This window comes from Canis aureus, chromosome 23 (genome assembly GCF_053574225.1).
Source record: "Canis aureus isolate CA01 chromosome 23, VMU_Caureus_v.1.0, whole genome shotgun sequence".
Lineage (NCBI taxonomy): Eukaryota > Metazoa > Chordata > Mammalia > Carnivora > Canidae > Canis > Canis aureus.
In genome coordinates, this window is record NC_135633.1 from 24745819 (window position 1) to 24772287 (window position 26469).

A 26469-nucleotide genomic window follows, 5' to 3' on the forward strand; every position below is an offset into this window, starting at 1 on the left:
GACTGGGTGACGGGCACTGAGGGGGGCACTTGATGGGATGAGCACTGGGTGTTATTCTATATGTTGGCAAATTGAACACCAGTAAAAAATAAATTTATATAAAAAAAGAATATCCTCCTTTCCATGTTGCTACCCTTATCCTAAGTGAATATGCTTTTCCAATTCCAAACATATCTCTCCTCTTCCCTGAGTGCCTACCTAGAGTATTCAGTCAGTATTATAAACTCCCTGGTAGGCTATACATTTTAACTTTAGAGGGCTTTAGAAAGGTGTAATTGGGAAACTGAGTCCCCAAATGATCATGGAGGAAGTAACTAGCAGAGCTGGGACTAAATTCACAACTTCTGACTCCCCTTCAGGGTTCTGTTTACAGGACCATAATGCAAAGATACAGCTAGTTGTTGCTAAAACCTTTAATAAGCAAGTGTAATTAAACTGTCCCTTATATCTCCCGATTTCAGATTTTTCCTTTTTTTCCTAGGACTATTATAGTAGTTATGACTATGGTGAGGCCAGAATGTGAAGTAGAAGGAAAGCAAGTGGCATCAATAAGGGATTAACTAACCTGGTCTGGGTTACTTAGTTAAGGCTTTCTTGAAGTGGTTCCCAATGCACAACACAGGAGCACAGGCCTGGGAAGCAGAAAAGGGTTTCTTCTAATGGTGGCATGGAAGGATATAAAATTTGTAGAATATAATGCCTTTAGGAGGATAGAAAGCAGGTCCTTTGTTCAATAAACAGACATACAGGTTGAGAAAGCTAGAAGACAAAAGAATCAGGAGGTAAGAAATAATGCCTGAGACAAGGATAAATTGAGCATGAAAGGTACTGAGGAAGGGACACTGCCCATGCCCTCCTGGGCTCACCTCCACACACATACTGTAGCCTATTCCTCTCAAACATTACACACTCTTCTCCTAGTGGCTCTCCACTCAGCCTTCAGGTATTCCCTCTAATCATTACCATTTTCAGTCTGATTTCTCCCATTTTCCTGGCTATTCTAGTTTTGTGAGCCCATAAGTTCCCCACTCTGGTCTTCTTTCCTCTCACCCCATTCGTGCCACGTCCCTGACTGTGCCCTGTGTACGTCTGGTCTTCCCTACCATCATGAGCCTGATGTGTTCTCACCCCCCCAGCCAGAGGCTCAATTCATTTTCTTTTGGTTTTAGGAAAAACTGATGCGGTTTTCCTCTTAGTGAGAGAAGGCTGGGAAAGAGAAAGATGGAAAGGAGAGGTCTGGCTATATCCTCATAATTACCCACTCTTTTCCCAAAAGAAAAAGAAACAGCCAGCCTATCCCTGAGGAACATTCTGAAAGTGACCCAAGATGGGCATGATGCCTTCTCTGGAGGTCACTCTAGAGACCTTTGTCCCACTCTCTGGTCTTCTGGGGTTCCTGCTCCTGGCTTCTTACAGACCATACTCCGCCATTCTGTGGCATTCAGTGCCTCTCTTGAGGCAGAATGTAATCCAGTTTTGGCAATCACTAAGCTTCTTTCCACCCTCACCTTCCTTCCCTGTAGTGCCTGCCTACTGAGAAATAAAGCCTCCTCAGAATGTGAAAATGGATGCCTACTGTGTGTGCTTGGATTGTGACTTAGAAAGCTGAAGTTCAGTGACAATTAGGTCAAAGTCATCTGTTTATTTGGTTTGAAGTTTTGATGTTTTGCTTCATTTTGTAGACAGAGCTGTGAGTTAAAGTTTTATGAGTGGTAGTGGTAGTTAGGTTTAAATCCCAGTTTGTGACCTTGATGAGGCACTTAATCTGTTTCTTGGACTGTTTCCTTATCTCTCATGTGGGGACACTTATCCCAGCCCTGCCTACCTCTCACAATCTGGAGAGGATCCAGTGAGATCATTGAGCTATAATTATCCATGTTATTACTCAATAACTATCAACTGTTAATAACAATGTCAAAAGGAATGCTTTCCTCCTATGACTGGTCTCAGCATCTGCTACTTGTCATAGTCCTGAGAGGGGAAGTTGGTTTTCACAAGGGCTGCTTTGGGGTTGTTTAATCTGAATTAATTCTCCATGATACATCCCAACAGCTCCTACTGAGACTATATACTTCTGGCTTTTCTCTCCTCCCACAGAAACATCAGATTCTGTATTAGAGGTGCTAAGTCTTGTCTTTCAGGAACACTCAGCTCTCTTACTCTTTTCACCTGGGGTCTCCAGAACACATTGGGTTAGATGAGACTTTTACACAAGGCTTATGGTGTTGAAATCTGAGTTAGACTGAGGAGACAGAGACTATGTGGAAGTGGTGATCCTGACTTGAGGTTCACAAGCTGATGCTGGGAGCAGTCAGAAAGGAAGATACCCAGGTTGAATTAGGGAAAGATCATGGTAATTCTACTTTAATTTTTTGTGTGTGTGAGGAACTGCCATACACTTTTCCACACCAGTTGTACCATTTTGCTTTCCCATCAAACAAGGTGCAGGATTCCTGCTTCAACACCTCCTTAACACTTAGTATTGTCTGGCTTGTTGTTTGTGTTTTTTTTTAAATAATAGCCATCCTAGTGGATGGTAGCTCACTATTTTTATTTGCTTTCCCCTAAAGATTAGTGATGAGCATCTTTTCTTGAGCTAATTGGCCATTTGTATATCTTCTTTGGAAAAATGTCTATTGACATCCTTTGCCCATTTTGAATTGCATTGTTTTTTTGTTGAGTTGTAGGAATTCTTTATATATTCTAGATATCAATCCCTTATCAGATATGACTTGTAAACACCTTCTCCCATTCTCTCTTGAGAGTGTCATTTGAACAAAAGGTTCTAATTTTCATGAAGTTCAATTTATTTTCTTGCTTGTTTTTAGATATTCTATTCAAGAAATCATTGCCAAATCCAATGTCATGAATTGGATTTTACCTCTGCTTTATTCTGTGAGTTTACAATTTTTTATAATTTCTTAGATATCTAGTTTTTCCAGCATCACATATTGAAAACACCAATAATCAATGTTCTATCTTTATTGAGGTGTAATTGGCAAAAATTGTATGTTTAAGGTGTACAATTTGATGTTTTGATATACATCAACACTGTGAAATAATCTTCACAATCTAGCAACATTGTTACCTTTTTTATGAAAAAACACAAGAGCTACCATTTAGCAAATTTCAAGGATAGAACACAGTATTATAATAATCAGTAATCATTTTTTTTACAATTGACAATTTTTTTATTCTTCTGACACATAATATTTTATGGTAATAACTGGAATTACTACTGGTAACATTATACTAAGACATATTCGATTACTAGGAACTTCATATAATTTGTAGAATACCTATACAAAATGAATAAGGCTTAATATTACTTTTTGACAGTGCTCCCCATGTAATTTAGTGTATCAAATAAGCCTAATTATTATAATATCCCTTTTAATGAGAAAAAAAATCTTTTTTGTGTGATTTTCTAGGAACCTTTTAGAATATCCTGTTACTAGGGCGGCTGGGTAGCTAAGTGGTTGAGCATCTGCCTTTCGGCTCAGGTTGTGAGCCCAGGGTCCTGGGACTGAGTCCTGCACCAGGCTTACTGCAGGGAGCCTGCTTCTCCCTCTGTCTACATCTCTGCTTCTTTCTGTGTGCCTCTCATGAATAAATAAATAAAATCTTTTTTAAAAAAAGAAAATCCTGAGAGGAGGGACAAGATGGCAGAAGAGTAGGGTCCCCAAATCACCTGTCCCCACCAAATTACCTAGATAACCTTCAAATCATCCTGAAAATCTACGAATTTGGCCTGAGATTTAAAGACAGAACAGCTGGAATGCTACAGTGAGAAGAGTTCGTGCTTCTATCAAGGTAGGAAGATGGGGAAAAAAATAAAGAAACAAAAGGCATCCAAGGGGGAAGGGCCCCGCGAGGAGCCAGGCTAAGGCCGAAGCGAGTGTCCCCAGGACAGGAGAGCCCCGTCCTGGAGAAGCAGGAGCTGCACCAACATTCCCTGGTGGAAAGGGGCCCGCAGGGAGTTAGAGCAGGACCCAGGAGGGCGGAGATGCCCTCAGGCTCCCTGGGACACTAACAGACACCTGCGCGCCCAGGAGAGTGCACCGAGCTCCCTAAAGGGCTGCAGCGCACACCGCTGGACCCGGAGCAGCTCGGAGGGGCTCGGACGGCGGCACAACAGAGAGGGCTGCGCGGCTGGGAGCAGCTGGGAGGGGCTCGGGCAAAGGAAGAGGCTCCGCGGGGAGGGGGCTGCAGCTGCAGGAGCAGCTAAGAGGGGCTCGGGCGGCGGCTCCACGGAGGGGGCTGCAGGGCGGGAGAGCGAATCCAACAGCGCAGGCTCCAGAGCACTGGGCGCCGGGACACAGCACAGGATCCGGCCTCCCCCGGGACAGGCAGAGGCCGGGAGGGTCCAGGACAGCAAGGACGCTCCTGCCCCGAGCTGAGCAGATCAGCGGCCCCGCCCGGGAGCCACCAGGCCCTGCAGACGGAGACCTCCGGAGTTGCTGTGGGAGCTGAATCCAGGGCTCCAGAGCTGCAGCAGCCACGGGGGTTGTTCCTCCTGAGGCCTCACAGGGTAAACAACCCCCACTGAGCCCTGCACCAGGCAGGGGCACAGCAGCTCCCCCAATTGCTAACACCTGAAAATCAGCACAACAGGCCCCTCCCGCAGAAGACCAGCTAGACCGACAAGTTCCAGGGGAAGTCAAGGGACTTAAAGTATACAGAAACAGAAGATACTCCCCCGTGTTTTATTTTTTTCTTTTTGATTTCTGCTTGCTTCCCCAACTTTTTTTTTCCTTTCTTTCTTATTCCTTCTCTTTTTCTTCTTTTTTTCTTTTTTCTTTTTTCTTTTTCCATTTTCTTTCCTTCTTTCTCTCCTCTCTTTTTCTCCTTTTCCCATTACAACTTGCTTTTGGCCACTCTGCACTGAGCAAAATGACTAGAAGAAAAACCTCACCTCAAGAGAAAGAATCAGAAACAGTCCTCTCACCCACAGAGTTACAAAATCTGGATAACAATTCAATGTCAGAAAGCCAATTCAGAAGCACTATTAAACAGCTACTGGTGGCTCTAGAAAAAAGCACAAAGGACTCAAGAGACTTCATGACTTCAATCAGGCAGAAATTAAAAATCAATTGAATGAGATGCAATCCAAACTAGAAGTCCTAACGACGAGGGTTAACGAGGTGAAACAACGAGTGAGTGACATAGAAGACAAGTTGACAGCAAAGAGGGAAACTGAGGAAAAAAGAGACAATAAAAAACCATGGAGACAGATTAAGGGAAATAAAAGACGGCCTGAGGAAGAAAAACCTACGTTTAGAAGATAACACAGGCACCACCCTTTTGAATTTGGCCACAGCAACTTCTTGCAAGATACATCTATGAAGGCAAGGGAAACAAAAGCAAAAATGAACTATTGGGACTTCATCAAGATAAGAAGCTTTTGCACAGCAAAGGATACAGTCAACAAAACTCAAAGACAACCTACAGAATGGGAGAAGATATTTGCAAATGACCTATCAGGTAAAGGGCTAGTTTCCAAGATCTACAAAGAACTTCTTAAACTCAACAGCAAAGAAACAAACAATCCAATCATGAAATGGGCAAAAGACATGAAGAGAAATCTCACAGAGGAAGACATAGACATGGCCAACATGCACATGAGAAAATGCTCTGCATCACTTGCCATCAGGGAAATACAAATCAAAACCACAATGAGATACCACCTCACACCAGGGAGAATGGGGAAAGTTAACAAGGCAGGAAACCACAAATGTTGGAGAGGATGTGGAGAAAAGGGAACCCTCTTACACTGTTCGTGGGAATGTGAACTGGTGCAGCCACTCTGGAAAACTGTGTGGAGGTTCCTCAAAGAGTTAAAAATAGACCTGCCCTACAACCCAGCAATTGCACTGTTGGGGATTTACTCCAAACATTCAGATGCAATGAAACGCTGGGACATCTGCACCCCGATGTTTATAGCAGCAATGTCCACAATAGCCAAACTGTGGAAGGAGCCTCGGTGTCCATCGAAAGATGAATGGATAAAGAAGATGTGGTTTATGTATACAATGGAATATTACTCAGCCATTAGAAATGACAAATACCCACCATTTGCTTCAATGTGGATGGAACTGGAGGGTATTATGCTGAGTGAAGTAAGTCAATCAGAGAAGGACAGTGTATGTTCTCATTCATTTGGGGAATATAAATAATAGTGAAAGGGAATATAAGGGAAGGGAGAAGAAATGTGTGAGAAATATCAGAAAGGGAGACAGAACATAAAGACTCCTAACTCTGGGAATCGAACTAGGGGTGGTAGAAGGGGAGGAGGGTGGGGGTGGGGGTGAGTGGGTGCCGGGCACTGAGGGGGACACATGACAGGATGAGCACTGGGTGTTATTCTGTATGTTGGTAAATTGAACACCAATAAAAAATTAATTTATTAAAAAAAAGAATTTGATTGGAAAAATTTGTAAAAAAAAAATCAGAAAGGTTTTAAAGCACTTGGTCAAATAGAATCATAGATCATTGTGAAAACAGTACTCCATTTCTCAATTTAGCCAAGTGAAAATTAGAAGCTTCATAAGGTAAGGACCAAAAATTATATAGTTATTTTTTTTTGTTTTTTTTTATTTATTTTTTATTGGTGTTCAATTTACCAACATACAGAATAACACCCAGTGCCTGTCACCCATTCACTCCCACCCCCCGCCCTCCTCCCCTTCTACCACCCCTAGTTCGTTTCCCAGAGTTAGCAGTCTTTACGTTCTGTCTCCCTTTCTGATATTTCCCACACATTTCTTCTCCCTTCCCTTATATTCCCTTTCACTATTATTTATATTCCCCAAATGAATGAGAACATATAATGCTTGTCCTTCTCCGACTGGCTTACTTCACTCAGCATAATACCCTCCAGTTCCATCCACGTTGAAGCAAATGGTGGGTATTTGTCATTTCTAATAGCTGAGTAATATTCCATTGTATACATAAACCACATCTTCTTTATCCATTCATCTTTCGTTGGACACCGAGGCTCTTTCCACAGTTTGGCTATCGTGGCCATTGCTGCTATAAACATCGGGGTGCAGGTGTCCCGGCGTTTCACTGCATTTGTATCTTTGGGGTAAATCCCCAACAGTGCAATTGCTGGGTCGTAGGGCAGGTCTATTTTTAACTCTTTGAGGAACCTCCACACAGTTTTCCGTGAACTGGTGCAGCCACTATAGTTATGTTTTTTGAAAAAAACTTGGCTTTTAGTAGAAAATTGGCTTCAAGTAATCAAATACCTGATGAAATCAGTGTGAAGCACAGATGGGAAGACGCAAAATCTTTGTTTGCTAATTAGATCACATAAAATAAAAAGCAAAATTTTATTTTCTTTTTTTTACATTTTTTTATTGGAGTTCAATTAGCCAAGATATAACACCCAGTGGTCACCCTGCCAAGTGCCCCCCTCAGTGCCCATCACCCAGTCACTCCGACCCCTTGCCCACCTCCCCTTCCACTACCCCTTGTTCATTTCCCAGAGCTAGGTGTCTCTCATGTTTTCTCACCCTCACTGATATTTTCACTCATTTTCTCTCCCTTTAATCCCTTTCAATAATATTTATATTCCCCAAATGAAAGAGACAATATAATGTTTGTCCTTCTCTGATTGACTTATTTCACTCAACATAATACCCTCCAGGTCCCTCCACATCGAAGCAAATGGTGGGTATTTGTCGTTTCTAATGGCTCAGTAATATTCCATTGTATACATAGACAACAGCTTCTTTATCCATTCATCTTTTGATGGACACCAAGGCTCCTTCCACAATTTGACTATTGTGGACATTGCTGCTATAAACATTGGGTCTAGGTGTCCCGGTATTTCATTGCATCTGTAACTTTGGGGTAAATCCCCAGAAGTGCAATTGCCACATTATAGGGCAGATCTATTTTTCACTCTTTGAGGAACCTCCACACAATTATCCAGAGTGGCTGCACCAGTTCACATTCCCGCCAACAGTGCAGGAGGGTTCCCCTTTCTCCACATCCTCTCCAACATTTGTGGTTTCCTGCCTTGTTAATTTTCCCCATTCTCACTGGTGTGAGGTGGTATCTCATTGTGGTTTTGATTTGTATTTCCCTGATGGCCAGTGATGCGGAGCATTTTCTCATGTGCATGTTGGCCATGTCTATGTCTTCCTCTGTGAGATTTCTCTTCATGTCTTTTGCCCATTTCATGATTGGATTGTTTGTTTGTTTCTTTGCTGTTGAGTTTAAGAAGGTCTTTGTAGATCTTGGAAACTAGCCCTTTACCTGATAGGTCATTTGCAAATATCTTCTCCCATTCTGTAGGTTGTCTTTTAGTTTTGTTGACTGCTTCTTTGGCTGTGCAGAAGCTTTTTATCTTGATGAAGTCCAAAAAATTCATTTTTTCTTTTGTTTCTCTTGCCTTCATGGATGTATCTTGCAAGAAGTTGCTGTGGCCAAGTTCAAAAAGGGTGTTGCCTGTGTTCTCCTCTAGGATTTTGATGGAATCTTGTCTCACATTTAGATATTTCATCCATTTTGAGTTTGTCTTTGTGTATGGTGAAAGAGAGTGGTCTAGTTTCATTCTTCTGTATGTGGCTGTCCAATTCTCCCAGCACTATTTATTGAAGAGACTGTCTTTTCTGATTCCACACAATCTTAAGATGATTTGTTCCAACTCTCTGAAGACAGTACATGGTATTTTGATAGGGATTGCATGAGATGTGTAAATTGCCCTGGGTAACATTGACATTTTCACAATATTAATTCTTCCAATCCATGAGCATGGGATATTTTTCCATCTCTTTGTGTCTTCCTCAATTTCTTTCAGAAGTGTTCTGTAGTTTTTAGGGTATAGATCCTTTACTTCTTTGGTTAGGTTTATTCCTAGGTATCTTATGCTTTTGGGTACAATTGCAAATGGGATTGACTCCTTAATTTCTCTTTGTTCATTCTCATTGTTAGTGTATAGCAATGCCACTGATTTCTGGGCATTGATTTTGTATCCTGTCACACTGCCGAATTGCTGTATGAGTTCTGATCAAGAATGGATGCTGTATTTTGTCAAATGCTTTTTCTGCATCTATTGAGAGGATCATATGGTTCTTGTTTTTCTCTTGCTGATATAATCAATCACATTGATTGCTTTGCGAGTGTTGAACCAGCCTTGCATCCCGGGGATAAATCCCACTTGGTTATGGTGAATAATCTTCTTAATGTATTGTGGATCCTATTGGCTAGTATCTTGTTGAGAATTTTTGCATCCATATTCATCAGTGATATTGGTCTACAATTCTTTTTGGTGGGTTCATTGTCTGGTTTTGGAATTAAGGTGATGCTAGCCTCATAGAAAGAGTTTGGAGGTACCCCTCTCTTTCTATCTTTCCAAGCAGCTTTAGTAGAATAGGTATGATTTCTTCTTTAAACATTTTATAGAATTCCCCTGGGAAGCCATCTGGCCCTGGACTTTTGTGTCTTGGGAGGTTTTTGATGACTGCTTCAATTTCTCCCTTGTTATTGGCCTTTTGGGTGTTCTATTTCTTCCTGTTCCAGTTTTGGTAGTTTGTGGTTTTCCAGAAATATGTCCATTTCTTCTAGTTTGCCTAATTTATTGGCATATAGCTGCTCATAAGTTTTTGAAATCTTTTGTATTTCCTTGGTATTGGTGGTGGTCTCTCCTTTTTAATTTGTGATTTTATTAATTTGAGTCTTTTCTCTCTTTCTAATAAGGCAAATAGATGGGGTTGCTTTTTTATCCAGTCTGAAACCTGTGCCTTTTGATGGGGTCATTAAGCCCATTCACGTTCAGAGTTACTATTGCAAATATGAATTTAGTGTCATCATAATACCTATTCAGCCCCTGTTTTTGTGGATTGTTTCCTTGGACTTCATCTTTCTTTTACAGAGTCCCCCTTAATAGTTCTTGCAGAGCTGGTTTGGTGGTCACATATTCTTTCAGTTTCTGCCTACCTTGGATGCTCTTTGTCTCTCTTTCTATTCTGAATGAGAGCCTTGCTGGATAAAGTATTCTGGGCTGCAGGTTCTTCTCATTTAGGACCCTGAATATATCCTGCCAGCCCTTTCTGCCCTTCCAGGTCTCTGTGGAGAGGTCTGATGTTAACCTGATACCTCTCCCCATAAAGTTTAGGCATTTCTTGTCTCTTGCTGCTTTAAGGATGTTCTCTTTATCTTGGAATTTGCAAGCTTAACTATAAAATCTCGGGGTGTTGAACGGTTTTTATTGATTTTAGGGGGAGGAATCTCTCTATTTCGTGGATATGAATGCCTGTTTCCCTTCCCAAGTTAAGGAAGTTTTCGGCTATGATTTGTTCAAATACACTTTCTGGTCCTCTGTCCCTTTCAGCGCCCTTGGCAACCCCAATTAAATGTAGGTTTTTCTTCCTCAGGCTGTCATTATATCCCTTAACCTATCCCTATGATCTTTTAATTGTTTTTCTCTTTTTTCCTCTGTGTCCCTCCTTGTCATCAACTTGTCTTCTATGTCACTCACTCATTCTTCTACCTCGTTAACCCTCGTCGTTAGGACCTCCAGTTGGATTGCATCTCATTTAATGGATGTTTAATTTTGACCTGATTAGATCTAAATTCTGCAGTCGTGAAGTCTCTTGCATCCTTTATGCTTTTTTCTAGAGCCACCAGCAGCTTTATAATTGTGCTTCTGAATTGGCTTTCTGACATTGAATTGTAATCCAAATTTTGTAACTCTGTGGGAGGGAGGACTGTTTCTGATTCTTTCTTTTGTGGCGAGTTTTTCCTTCTAGTCATTTTGCTCAGTGCAGAGTGGCCAAAAACAAGTTGTCCTCGATCGAAGCGCAAACTCTTCTCACTGGAGCATTCCAGCTGTTCTTTCTTTAAATCTCAGACCAAATTCATAGATTTCCAAGAGGATTGGAAAGTTATCTAGGGAAGTTGGTGGGGACAGGTGACTTGGGGACCCTACTCTTCCACCATCTTGCCTCTAACTCACACCAATAAAATTTAAAAGACAGTGTCACACAAATAGCATTTGATAAAATGTCATATGGATGAGAGAGAGGATACTCAGCTGTGGCTCAGAGTATCTCTTAAGATTTTATTTATTTATTTGAGAGAGAGAGAGCAATCAAGAGAGAGAGTGAGAGGGGAAAAGAGAATACAAGCAGGGGGAGGAGCAAAAGGAAAGGAGGAAGCAGATTCTTTACAGAGCAGGGAACCTGATGCAAGGCTAGATCCCAGGACCCTGGTATCACAATCTGATCTAAAGGCATATGCTTACTGACTGAGCCACCCAAGTGACCCTCAGAGTATCTTTGATTTGCATTTCCCTAATTAGTGATAGGAGCACATTTCCATGTATCTGGCCATCTATATTTCTTCTTTGAAAAATGCCTATTCAGGTTCTCTGCCCATTTTTAATTGGATTTTTTTCTGTGTTGAGTTGTATAAGTTCTTCATGTATTTTAGATATTAACCCCTTATTGGATATATCATTTGTAGATTTCTTCTATTCAGTAGGTTGTTGTTTGTTTTAGTAATTTCTCTCACAGTACAAAATATTTTTATTTTGTTGTAGTCTCAATGTATTATTTTCGCCTTTGTTTCTCTTGCCTTAGGAGAAATGCTTATAAAAATGTTTCTATAGTCAATGTCAAATTATTGCCTTTGTTCTTTTCTAGGATTTTAATGGTTTCAGGTCTCACATTTAGGTCTTTAATTCATTTTGAGTGTAGTTTTGTGTCTAGAGCTAGAAAGTGGTATAGTTTCATTCTTTTGCATGTAGCTGTCCAGTTTTCTCAGCACCACATATTGAAGAGACTCTCTTTTCTCCATTGTATATTCTTATCTCCTTTGTAGATGTATTATGTAAGCATGAGTTTATTTCTGGACTCTGTTCTTTTGGGTTAGGGGGAGAGGGTAGGCAAAATGGGTGAAGAGAGGGGGAGATTCAGGCTTGAATAAGTTACTATAGTCTCCTATGTTCTGCTTTATACCTGTATTGTAATAGTGTTGTATGGTGACAGATTGTAGCTACACTTGTGGTGAGCATGCCATAATGTATAGAGATGTTGAATCACTATATTGTACACTTGAAATTAATGCAACATTGTGTGTCAACAATAGTCAAATTTTTTAAAATGTTAAATGTCAACTTTGAACTGGGCTTCAATGGTTGCCAAAAAATACCCATTATCCCTTATCTGCTACATTTTACACCTGTTGTATTCTCTCCTTCATGTGTCCCTTCCTCCAACCCTACATTCTATTTCTGAATCTTTGACCAAGTTTTACAGCACTAACTGCTTCTCTGCCAAATGATCCTGTGTCTTTTTTATATCTATAAGTCTTTTATTGAATTATAACTAATTTTTATGTACGCACATCCCAAACCAGACTATGAGCAAAGGTGTGACCCTTCAACTCTATGCCCTAACATCTAGCATAGTTCTTTGAGTATAGTAGATGCTCAGCCAATGATCATTGAATTAGACAAAAATAATAAAAACTTTTTACCAAGTGCTTGGCACATACCAGGCAAAATAATAAATGTCTTACATATATCATCTCATTTAATATTCATTGCTTTCCCATTTACAAGGGGGAAGTTTAAAGGCTAACATTCAGAGAAGCTAAGTAGTTTAACCAAAAGAAACATTGAGAAACATATTTGGGACACATAGAAAGGGCCAGGAGAAAACGCAAAATCAGTACTATTTTCTAAACTGTGTTCTTATGCCAGAAAACCTTTAAGATTATTTGTGTGCAGGGGTCTATCCACCTACCCTTTTCCTATCCACTCTGAGCTCTCAGGGTAGGTCTTCTCTATTATCCTGTTCTTCCCCCCTACCTTACCCAATCAAGGCCCAAATATCATAGCTTCAATTTTCTGCCTCTTTCCAGAATCCCAGAGGTCTTTTTAAATGCCTTCATCCCCAGGGAGTTTTTAGATTAGGGCCTTAATAATAGGATAAATATTCCAGCCTTTTTGCTCCACACACCAATCCCTGCAGGACCTGACGCTTTACTACTGCTCTCTGCCCCAGACCTGGTAAGTCTGTCTGTGCATTCAGCCCTACAATAAGCACACTGCTAACAGACTAGAGATATGGCTGCACTAAGATCATTTTCTCTACTTCAGATAAAAAAGACTTACAAATAAATCATACTTTTTGATCACTGCTATATACCATGTAGTGCTCTTCAGATGAATGACTCCCATAAGAATTCCTTACAGTAGCTTCTGAAGTAGGAATCAACCTCTCCAGCTCACAGATGAAGCAGGTTGACAGAGGTTAGGTGACTTGACTGAGATCACACAGTTGGTGAGGTCATAGAGCTGAGATTTGAAATTGGCTGCTCTTATTCATCCAATAACAAAAGTTGAATCCTTGGTGGGTAGCTTCCCAGATGTTCATGAGCACTTCCAGCAATTGACAACTTATTCCTTTCCTCATGAGATAGCTTTGTTCCTCTACTTGAGCTCCTGTTCTAACACATCTTAGGGCATTTTTTATGCCAAATGCTAACATAATTCAGAACAAAGAGAGGAGAAATAAAGTAGAGTTATTCTGGGTAAGTCATATGGAAAAGGCTGAGAGACTCTCCTTGCCATATCTCTGGAGGTAGATGAATCAGAAGAAAATAACAGTATAGCAGAAGATCATTTACAGGTAGAGAAAAAAGCTGTGAGAGTCTCTAGCCATTCATCTCCACCATGGAGAAGGTTCTGCAGCCATGACATTCATTTCCCAGCCCACAGCCTAGAGATCATTTCATCAAAAAGTGGCAAGAGCTTCTTTGAATGCAGACAATGATAATCCATCTCCTGTCTTGCATTACTTCCCAGTGACCTACAATCTTCTACTACTGGACATTTTTCATGAAATCTAATTCAAATATTTTCAAGGGCAGAAAATGATGATCCCAAAGCCTTCACCTTGATCTCTCTTAGAATCTGGGCATACTATGATCAACATAAGCTTTTCCAACTTTATTTTCTCTATCTGTGCAAATGGGGCTGAGGCAAGGGGAACATGCAGTCATTGTGCTATGTAACTACAAAGATAGAGTGAACATACTTTGAGAGGCAACTCAGAGGCTAAGGAAATTTGATTCAATTATTAAGAGCCTCAGTGGAAGAAAAAAAAGGAAGCAAGGTTGTCCCATTAATGTCTGGATTCTTCCACTCTCAATTTTCTGCACACCAAATAAAGAGCATTGAAGTATGCCCCAAAACAATGTTTTAACTAAATGTATGCACCTGTGTCTTCTGAGTATGGTCTTGTTCATGCATTTTATACAGCAACATATATACATGCTGAACTAAGCACATAGAGTTCCCATTCATAGAAAGAACCATTTTACATATACCATTTTACAAGAACCCAACATCCAGATTTTTCTGCCTCTGACTCTTCAGCCACCACCAATACTGAAATATCCCCCTGGATATACTTGGTCCCAAGCTGAAAAGTAGAAATCCAGGGAGGGGAAACAGCACAAAAGAAAAAAATAAGAAACACATGGAAGAAGGGATGATGAAACATAAAGAAACAAAGATGATTGTCTCAATATCACAGTGACAGCCACAGCTGGCACTGAGATAGTATCCAGTCTGGTGTTTCTTCACCCAGACCACATTAGAAGACCTTACCCTTTCTTTTCTTGCCTCTTTTTTTTTCTGGGTATGGATAGCTGATGCAAGGGATTATAAGGATATTGCAACTTATGTTTAGGGATATAAATGGGCTATCTCCAGAGGGTTAAACTAGTTCCACACTCTGTCCCAGCTAGCAACCAGAGCACAGTCACAGCCCATTATATATTATTATTAGAAATCAGTGTGAGAATGGCACTCTTATCTCTCCTATGTGTATTCCTGGTTTTTGTTCTCAACTTTTCTTTTCATCCTCTTCTCCCTCTCCTGTCCCCTTCCTGACTTTTTTACTTAATCAAATTCTTTCTCAAACTCTCAATTAATAGCTGGCTAGTAGATAAGAGAGTAATGATAAGGTACATGTAGGTAAGGGAAGATCAGAAGATATAGAAAGTGTAAATAATAGACAAATAGGTGCAGTAGATATTGTTAACTTTTGCTTACAGTTAACAGTTGCATTCCTAGTGATTAAAAGTCCATTCTCATACCATCTTTATGTACCTTTGATTTTTATAAGACTATGTTTTCATCCCTCAAGAACTTTATCAGATCACATATTATAGCCAAATTAGCCTGACCTCTACAATTGATTAATTCTGCATGATCCCACTTGTTTCTACCAGTATCCATACAGACACCTACAACAAGCGCAGGATCCTAGTATTAACATAAGGCAGGCAATATAGCCTGCTAAAGCCCTAGAGACTCAGATTCTCACCATATGGTGGTGGTTCTGAGTCAAAAGCCAGGTTCTGAGCCTCATCTATGAGTAATCATGGGTTTTATGGCCTGAAAAACCTATCGAATATCCCCCCACTTTCCTTTCTCTTCTCAGTCCTGATCTTCCCCTCTTGAAAAGTAACCACATTTGAGTCCTCCATCCAATCGTCCTGACCTTTAATCATTACATTACCCCTTTATTGTCATATAGGCAGATGGGTCAGAAAGAAATGAGAGTATAGATGGGATAGAATTCACAGGCAGAGGGAAGACTGGTAAGAGTCTCTAGTCACTTACATTCACCATAAAGAGAGCTCCATAGCCATGCCATTCACCCTACAACCTCAGCCTAGACATCACGGATTCAGACACAAGTGGAAAGGGCTCCTTTTATCCCTGGTAATGATAACTTCACCTCCTGCCTTGCATCACTTCCCAATGCTCTACAACCTTCTTATCCTGGATGTTTCTTATGAGAACTAACTCACATATTTTCTGTTGCCCCATTCTGTTTCAGCCACAGCAAAATAATGAATCCCAATGGTTTCATCTCTCAAGGCTTCCTAGAGTTCATAGCAGGGCAGTAAGGTCTTATCTACCCACCCTACCTGGACCTAACCATGCAGTTCACAAACTACAGCCAGCAGAACCCAAACTCTTTTCTGCTCATGGGAATTCCTGGCCTGGAGGCATCTCACTTTTGGATTGCATTTCCCTTCTGCTCCATGTATGCACTAGCAGTGTTTGGCAACATGGCAGTGCTGCTGGTGGTGCGATCGGAGCCTGCCCTGCACCAGCCCATGTACCTATTCCTATGTATGCTGTCCATCATTGACCTGGTACTCTGCACTTCTACTGTGCCCAAGCTCCTTGCACTTTTTTGGACAAATGATACTGAGATCAACTTTGGGGCCTGTGCTACCCAGATGTTTTTTATCCATGGCTTTTCAGCTGTTGAATCTGGTATCCTGCTAGCAATGGCCTTTGACCGCTACTTGGCCATCTGCCAGCCACTCCACTATGGGTCATTGTTGCCTCCAGAGGCTGTGGGCAAGCTGGCAGCTGCTGCTGTGTTTCGTGGCTTGGGGCTCATGACCCCACTCACCTGCTTACTGGCAAGACTGAGCTACTGTAGCCGAGTGGTGGCCCATTCCTACTGTGAGCATATGGCTGTGGTAAAGCTGGCATGTGGGGGCACACGGCCAAACAACATCTATGGCATCACTGCTGCCACACTAGTTGTGGGCACAGACTCAATTTGCATCGCTGTCTCCTATGCGCTCATCCTCCGGGCTGTGTTAGGCCTCTCCTCCAAAGAAGCAAGGGCTAAGACATTTGGTACTTGTGGCTCCCACCTGGGTGTCATTCTTCTCTTCTATACACCAGGACTCTTCTCATTCTACACACAACGCTTTGGCCAGCATGTTCCCCGGCACATCCACATCCTCCTGGCTGACCTCTACCTTGTTGTACCACCCATGCTCAACCCTATCATCTATGGCATGAAGACCAAACAGATCCGGGTTGGAGCCCTTCGACTGCTGAAGCGGGGCATTGTTCAGTCTTAAGTCTTCAACCCCACCCTGGAGCCCTATCTTCTTCCCTGAGGCTTTGGGCAATTGTTGGAATAGGCCATTGAGAGGATGTGACCATCAGTTAACCTGTGAACTGGTTTGGGGGAATTGGAGGTTGTTATCCCCTCCCCTATCCCTAGGATATACATTCTGCCCATCATTCCCACAGTGAGCACTGTTCCAAATACACAACCTTGAGAGAGTAAGGTGATGTTGAGCCCATCTGGACAGTATACATGACTGAACCCAGTTAAGGCCTCTATATAAACTTTTAATATTTGGCAGGTGAGTACCTGTCCTGTGGCCACCAAAGCAAATCTCATAAGTTCCCTTGCTTTTTAAACCTGCCACCTACCTGTCTGGAGTGGCCTGCCTCTTTCCTTGGTCTCTTCTTTCTGTCTGTGTATGGGCGCTAATTTGTGAACCAATGGTAATATTTAAGAGACCAACATTTCCCATCATGGTGGAAAGAGAGAAACCCGCACTCAATGGTATCCTTACTTTGATAAGGAGATATAGCACAAGTCTGATGGGTTAAGAACCATCAAATATTTCCCACTTGTGATGTAGATATGGTTCCAAAGCCTAGGGATCCCCTGTCTATTGGGAAACATGGCAATCAAGCTGATGATTGCCTCCCAGGGAATTCCACACTGCCTTTCTGACATGGCTGCAACCTTCTAGGAGACCTTGATAAAATGAGAAAGATATGCCTGATGATCCGACAAGGAAAAATAACCCTCATCTACAGTCAGGTGTTCCTACTCTGATACAGACACATGAATACCTCCTCAGTGAACTTCAAGTCTGACAGGAGAAACACCTACACAGAGAAGAGAAGCCAAAAGTTGGAGATGGAGCACTCAGCAATGGGCCACAAGGACAAATGTGTCCATTGTACAGAGGAATAAGCAACAAGGTGTAATGTCAATCTAGGAAGGTTCTCTGAAAAGCGAGAATTTTTGTCTTTTCACTGAGTTTGCACTATGCTAAAATCTAGGGATATGGACTTGATTAGGTAAAAAGTCCTTATGAAGACTGCTCACTTAGAGAACTACAAATATGGAGAAAACAGTGAAACCAAATTAGTGTAATTAGCCAAATTAAGCAAATGTGAATAGGATAAGCATGGGGACCACACTTGCTCAGGAAAAAGAAGTCCCTCGTCCCATTCCACCTCTATATGGGTAAGAAAACCTGCTTTCTTAGAAGACTTCAACTATGCCTAGGTGTAATGTGTGGGGAAAAAGCCTCAGGCTAGATGATATCAAGTCTTCTGTTCCCTGGAAGTGGCCATATGGAGCTCCACCAAGCCTCAAAGCTCCAGAGAAAAGATCAAACCCCTTCTTTGGAGAGAAAATTAGAGAAAGCAGTCTCATTTAACCTTCTGAGCAGGTTTTAAAAATGAAAGTAGTAGCTGTGATTAGAAGACCCATTAGGATCCAGAAGTTCTCAGAGTCTCTGACATCCCTGCTCAGAATCTGCATGCAGATTAGGAGGGAGTTAATAAGTATTTGGCTCAGGCAAAATATTCTAATAATTTAGGGAAGAGCTTGCACAGGAGAAGGCCACTAGCAACTCAGGAAGACCTAGGTCATCAGAACTTTTGGTTACAGCAGTGGATTAGCTTAACGCTGCAGTGCCTCATGAGGATGTGCATTACCTTCTTGTAGTCTTATAACCATCTGATGAGGAGCATATAATTATCCCCACTTTAAGAGCCAGAGGCAGAATATTAGGAAGGTAATGACTTGTCCAAGAAATCAAGTAAATATCAGAGACAGAATTCAGATCTTGTTAACTTTAAATTCTGTGTTGTTTACCCCTTACCAGGTGAGTTCCTATAAATCTATTAGTTGGAACCAAAAATCTAATAAAATTTAATCTAGGAATGAGGAGATAATTATTTTCCTAATATCATTGACATTTCTGAGAATTTGCAACATGCCAAACACCGTTCTAGGGTTTGGAAATTTAATGGTGATTCAGGAAGATCTATCCCTGGTGACAACTTGAATAGGAGACCTCAGCAAACCTCCGCCCCTCACCCATGTACTCTGTGACTCCTGTCTTACCATAATAATTCTTCCTTCACACTAAGGCTCAAAATTAGTATTTTTAATTTGCCCACAAATAGCCTAGGTTGCTAGGTAACTAGAGACCACATATTGGTCAATAAATTCTAGTCCCCAGAATATTCAAATTATGGTAGAAATCAAGAATACCGGCTATACTCTATTTGGGATCATTGGTTACAGTTGGATTTATTTTTCCAAAACTATTTTTAATGAGGTATAATTTACCTAAAATAAAATGCATTTGTTAAATATATAGTTAGATGAGATCTGACAAATGTGTGGATCAGTATAACCACCATCTTAAGATACAGAATATTTTTATAATTCCAGAAAGTTCCCAATGCTCTTTCTAGGTAATACTCTTAGAGGACCCCATGCAGAAAACCACTGTTTGATTTTTGATCACCTTGGATCAAACTTACTGTTCTAGAAGTTCCTTTCCACCCGGGAAGGTCTAATTGGAATGATACAATATATATTTTATGTGTCCAACTTCCTTGGTCCAACATGTTTTTGAGATTCATTTGTATCATTTTGTGCATCAGCTGTTGATTCTTTTTTATTTGCTAATATTTCATTGCATGAATATGCCACACTTTAACTATTTTGGAACACTTGAGTTACTTCCGTTTTTTATTTGGCTATTATAAATAAAGCTGCTATGAATATTTCTTAAACTAAAAGTAGAATTTCTGGGTTCTAAGGTACGTTTACTAGAACCTGCCAAATGGTTTTCCAAAGTAATTGTACCATTTTATACTCTTGCCAGTGATATGACACTTCTGAGTTGTTCTGCATCCTGATCAACACTTGAAACTATTTTTTTTATTTTAACTATTCCAATATGTGTAAAATGGTAATTTGTGGGTTTAATTTGCATTTTCTGATGACTGACAGTAAGCAACCTTTTATGTTTACTGTTCATGCATACATTCTATGAAATGTCTGATAATGTCTTTTGTCCATTTTTAATTGAATTCCTCGCTTATTGATTTGTACTAGCCATTTATATACTCTGAATACAAGTCATTTGTTATATAAAAATAATGAAAATACTGGCTAATTTTGTGACTTGCCTTTTGATTTCTTCTAGGTGTCTTGATAAAAAGAAAATTTTAATTATGATAAACTCAATTAGCAATCCTATTCATAGTTAGTGTTTTGTTTTACAGATTTAACTTTTAATTTTAGCTCTGTGATCCAATGCAAAAAAAATACCCACCATTTGCTTCGACGTGGATAGAACTGGAGGGTATTATGCTGAGTGAAATAAGTCAATCGGAGAAGGACAAACATTATATGGTTTCATTAATTTGGGGAATATATACATATATATATATATATATATATATATATATATATATATATAATGTTGGCAAATTGAACACCAATAAAAAATAAATTTATAAAAAAAATGAGAGACTCCTAACTCTGGGAAACGAACTAGGGGTAGTGGAAGGGGAAGTGGGTGGGAGTGTGGGGGTGACGGGCACTGAGGGGGGCACTTGACGGGATGAGCACTGGGTGTTATTCTGTATGTTGACAAATTGAACACCAATAAAAAATAAATTTATAAAATAAAAAAAGTCAATTAGTACACTCTAACAATAGAATGAAGGAGAAAAATCATGATTACCTAAGTATATAGAAAAAATTATGACCAAATTCAACACCATCTGGATAACTTTCAATCCTGGTAAAGGATACCTATGAAATACCTACAGGCACCCCAAAAACTTTCCTCCTAAGTATCATATTAACTGTAGGTATATATTCCCCAAATGAATGAGACCATATAATGTTTGTCCTTCTCCAATTGACTTATTTCACTCAGCATAATACCCTCCAGTTCCATCCACGTCAAAGCAAATGGTGGGTATTTGTCGTTTCTTTTTTTAAATAAATTTATTTTTTATTGGTGTTCAATTTGACAACATACAAAGTAACACCCAGTGCTCCTCCCATTAAGTGCCCACCTCAGTGCCGCCACCCAGTCACCCCCAGCCCCCGCCCACGTCCCCTTTCACCACCCCTCATTCGTTTCCCAGAGTTAGGAGTCTTTCATGTTCTGTCTCCCTTTCTGATATTTCCGACTCATTTTTTCTCCTTTCCCCTTTATTCCCTTTCACTATTTTTTATATTCCCCAAATGAATGAGACCATATAATGTTTGTCCTTCTCCGATTGACTTATTTCACTCAGCATTATACCCTCCAGTTCCTTCCACGTTGAAGCAAATGGTGGGTATTTGTCGTTTCTAATGGCTGAGGAATATTCCATTGTATACATAAACCACATCTTCTTTATCCATTCATCTTTCGATGGACACCAAGGCTCCTTCCACAGTTTGGCTATTGTGGACATTGCTGCTAGAAACATCAGGGTGCAGGTGTCCCAGTGTTTCATTGCTTCTGTATCTTTGGGGTAAATCCCCAGCAGTGCAATTGCTGGGTCGTAGGGCAGTTCTATTTTTAACTCTTTGAGGAACCTTCACACAGTTTTCCAGAGTGGCTGCACAGGTTCACATTCCCACCAACAGTGCAGGAGGGTTCCCCTTTCTCCACATCCTCTCCAACATTTGTGGTTGCCTTCCTTGTTAATTTTCCCCATTCTCACTGGTATGAGGCGGTATCTCATTGTGGTTTTGATTTGTATTTCCCTGATGGCAAGTGATGCAGAGCATTTTCTCATGTGCATGTTGGCCATGTCTATGTCTTCCTCTGTGAGATTTCTGTTCATGTCTTTTGCCCATTTCATGATTGGATTGTTTGTTTCTTTGGTGTTGAGTTTAAGAAGTTCTTTATAGATCTTGGAAACTAGCCCTTTATCTGATACGCTAATTGAATTTTAAATGTTAAACTCCCCTAATATTCCTGGAATAAGCCCCACTTGGTTATGATATACTATCAAATTTGCATATTGCTGAAATCAGTTTGCTAAGATTTTGATAGGAATCACTGTGTCGATGTTTATGACACATACTGATCTTGTAATATTCCTTCTTATAGTTTCCTTGTCAAGGTCTTATCAGAGTTTTGTTTACCTCCTAAAATGAATTAAAGTATTCCCTATTGCTCTATTTTCTGAAAATGTTCAAATAATATTTATTCCTAAAATATTTGATAGAATTACACAGGAAAGAAATCTGAGTCTGAATTTTCCTTTGTTTTTTATTTTACATTTAATTTTTAATGAATCTAGCTCTATTCAAATTTTCTTTTTTCTTAGAATAACAATTGTCATAATTACCAACATATGTATAAAATCATTCATATATCCCCTTATTACCCTTTAATTTCTGTAGGACATGTCATCTCTTATTATACTGGCTACTCATATTTACTTTGTCCTGTTTTGTCATACTGTAGGGGAGAGAGGTGTGTCAGTTTTATTAATTTTTAGAACCAGACTGTAGCTTTGATTTTTCTGTTTTTCTTTAACTTCTTCTCTTTATTGCCACTCTTCTATTTAGTTTGGGTTTAATTTGCTTTTCTATTTATAGCTTCTTAATGTGGAAACTTAGACCTTTTATTTTTAAACCTTTTTTTCCTAATAAAAAATTCACATGTATAAGCTTCTCTCTCTGTGTTGCTTTAGCTGAGTCCACAAATTTTGATATGTTGTGTTAAAATATTTTGTACTAGTGTTTGATTTTTGTGACCAATTGGTTAAGTGTGTTGTTTGCTCTTCAAGTACTTGGTAAATTTCAATATATATTATCACTATTAACTTATAATTTAATTCCATTATGATTGGAAAACATATACTGTATTTCAGCCCTTCATAATGTGTTCAGACTTGTTTTATGGCACTGATATATTCTATTTGGGTGAATATTCCATGTGCATTTCAAATTAATATCTCTTCATGTTTGAAGTATATTTTATGATTATCACTTAGTCAAAGGTCAGCTATACCATATCTTTAAATCATTTGTATCTGGTTCTTCTATCAGTACCTGACAGGACTGTTAAAATTTCCAATTACAATTGTGGGTTTCTCTAATTTTCCTTTTATTTCTATCCATTTTGTTTTGTGTATTTTGAATATCTGTTATTGGGTGTATACACAATTATAATTTTTATATATTCCTTTTTTAATGTTTTATTTAAGTTAAATTTAACATACACTATATTATTGGTTTCAGGAGTAGAATTTAGTGATTCATTAATTTCATATAATACCCACAGCTCATTACAGCAAGTGCCCTCCTTAATGCCCATCACCCAATTACCCTATCCCCCCCACATCCCCTCTAGCAATCCTGTTTGGTTTTGGTTTTGTTTTGTTGAAATGGTACAAATAGAAAATGGCTTTATTTTCCTTTTTTGTATATTTTTTATTGGAGGTTTGATTTGCCAACATATAGTATAACATGCAGTGCTCATCCTGTCAGGTGCCCCCTCAGTGCCCAGCACCCAGTCACCCCAACCCCCCGCCCACCTCCCTTTCCACCACCCCTTGTTCGTTTCCCAGAGTTAGGAGTCTCTCATATTCTGTCTCCCTCTCTTATCTTTCCCACACATTTTCCCCGTTAATCCCTTTCATTATTTCTTTTTTTTTTTAAGATTTATTTATTTATTTATTTATTTATTTATTTATTTATTTATTTATGATAGACATAGAGAGAGAGGGAGGGAAAGACAGAGAGAGAGAGAGAGAGAGAGAGAGAGGCAGGCAGAGACACAGGCAGAGGGAGAAGCAGGCTCTATGCCCAGAGCCCGACGCGGAACTCGACCCCGGGACTCCAGGATCGCGCCCTGGGCCAAAGGTAGGCGCCAAACCGCTGAGCCACCCAGGGATACCCTCTTTCACTATTTCTTATATTCTCCTGAATGAATGAAACCATATGTTTGTCCTTCTCCAATTGACTTACTTCACTCGGCTTAATACCCTCCAGTTCCATCCACGTTGAAGCAAATGGTGGGTATTTGTCCTTTCTTTTTTATATATATATAATTTTTTTTATTGGTGTTCAATTTGCCAACATATAGAATAACACCCAGTGCTCATCCCGTCAAGTGCCCACTTCAGTGCCCATCACCCAGTCACCCCCTCCCTCCGTCCACCTCCCCTTCCACCACCCCTAGTTCATTTCCCAGAGTTAGGAGTCTTTCATGTTCTGTCTCCCTTTCTGATATTTCCCACTCATTTTTTCTCCTTCCTCTTTATTCCCTTTCACTATTTTTTATATTCCCCAAATGAATGAGACCATATGTTTGTCCTTCTCCTATTGACTTATTTCACTCAGAATAATACCCTCCAGGTCCATCCACATCGAAGTCTAATGGCTGAGTAATATTCCATTGTATACATAGAACACATCTTTATCCATTCATCTTTCGATGGACACCAAGGCTCCTTCCACAGTTTCCGAGAGTTGTCTCTTATGGTTTGCCTCCCTCCCTGTTTTCATCTTATTTGAATTGACACTTTTAGTATTATAAAATGATCCTCTTTATCTTGAGGAGTAATCTGCTTTTTTAAAAAAAGATTTTATTTATTCATGAGAGACAGAGAGAGAGAGGCAGAGACACAGGCAGAGGGAGAAGCAAGCTCCATGCAGGGAGCATGATGGACTCGATCCCAGGACTCCAGGATCATGCCCTGGGCAGAAGGCAGCACTAACCCGCTGAGCCACCCAGGGATCCCCGAGTAATCTGCTTTTAAGTTAATTTTGCCTGATATTATACAATCAACTTTCTTCTTTATAGTACATCATTTTGCATCTTTTTACATTGAAACTATCAATGGGGGATCCCTGGGTGGCGCAGCGGTTTGGCACCTGCCTTTGGCCCAGGGCGCGATCCTGGAGACCCGGGATCGAATCCCACGTTGGGCTCCCGGTGCATGGAGCCTGCTTCTCCCTCTGCCTGTGTCTCTGCCTCTCTCTCTCTCTCTCTCTCTGTGTGTGACTGTCATAAATAAATAAAAAATATATATATATATATATATAAAAAAAAAAGAAACTATCAATGGCTTTACATTTAGTTACCTGTAAAGACCAAAACGTTGAGCCTTACTTAAGTATCTAGTCTGACAAATTCTGTTTAACTGGAATATGTAGTGTGTTTACATTTAAGATTATAATATACTTGGGTTTAAGTCTATCATACTGTTTGTTTTGTATTTGCCTTCTTTGTTCCTTTATTTCTCCTGTATCAAATTTTGGGGGATGGGGTTAATTGGACATACTTTGAAATACTATTCTATTCCTTCTACTTATGTTTAAAATACTTCATGTTCATGTGGGGGAAATATCGGAAAGGGAGACAGAACATAAAGACTCCTAACTCTGGGAAACGAACTAGGGGTGATGGAAGGGGAGGAGGGCGGAGGGTGGGGGTGAATGGGTGATGGGCGCTGAGGGGGGCACTTGACAGGATGAGCACTGGGTGTTATTCTGTATGTTGGTAAATTGAACACCAATAAAAAATAAATTTATTATTAAAAAATAAAAATAAAATAAAATACTTCATGTTCATATAAGTACCTCTAGGATTATATATCCCTAATTTATCACAATCTTTCTTGAATTAATGTTATAATATTCTTCTGTTTTACATCAAGTGACATAACAGTTCAGTTCCATTTACTGTCCTTCATGCTATTTTTACATGTATTTTATTAAAATACATGTACATGTATTTTGTGTGGTTTTTGGGGGGGTTGTGTTTTTTTTATTGGAGTTCAATTTGCCAACATATAGCTTATCACCCAGTGCTCATCCCATCACATTACCCCCTCAGTGCCCATCACCCAGTCACCCCAACCCCCTGCCCACCTCCCTTTCTACCACCCCTTGTTCATTTCCCAGAGTTAGGAGTCTCTCATGTTCTGTCACCCTCACTGATATTTCCCACTCATTTTCTCTCCTTTCCCCTTTACTCCCTTTCACTATTTTTTTATATTCCTCAAAGATACAGATTCAGTGAAAGGCTGGAACACCTGCACCCAATGTTTATAGCAGCAATGTCCACAATAGCCAAACTGGGAGGAGCCTCGGTGTCCATCGAAAGATGAATGGATAAAGAAGCTGTGGTCTATATATACAATGGAATATTACTCAGCCATTAGAAACAACAAATACCCACCATTTGCTTCGAGGTGGATGGAACTGAAGGGTATTATGCTGAGTGAAGTAAGTCAATCCGAGAAGGACAAACATTATATGGTCTCATTCACTTACATATATTTTGTATGCATTATATACTTTGAAAACTATTTTAATTAAACTACTTTATAGAAAAAAAACTAAAGAATTTAATAAAAGAAAACTATTTAATGCACACATTTACTATTTTCAGTGCTCTTCTTTCCTACCTGTAGATCTAAATTTTCATATAATATTTCTCTTCAACATGAAGAGCTTCCTTTAGCATTTTTGTAGTATAAATTTGTTGGAAAGAAATTTTCTCAGCTTTTATCTGAAAATATTCTTACTTAAAATGTATTTTTGATTAAAA

At 39.9% G+C, this 26469-nt stretch overlaps 1 protein-coding gene across 1 annotated transcript; it reads left to right on the plus strand.

Annotated features, from left to right (window-relative positions):
* The first annotated feature begins 15881 nt into the window (after positions 1-15881).
* LOC144295465 (olfactory receptor 52P1-like) lies at positions 15882-20043 on the plus strand. Its single transcript, XM_077867863.1, has one exon. The coding sequence runs from the start codon at positions 15973-15975 to the stop codon at positions 16918-16920; it is 948 nt and encodes a 315-aa protein (XP_077723989.1). The 5' UTR covers positions 15882-15972; the 3' UTR covers positions 16921-20043.
* The last annotated feature ends 6426 nt before the right edge of the window (positions 20044-26469 follow it).

Excerpts from the sequence above, each read along its gene's own strand:
- LOC144295465 (XM_077867863.1), top strand. The coding sequence starts at position 15,973 with ATGCAGTTCACAAACTACAGCCAGCAGAACCCAAACTCTTTTCTGCTC.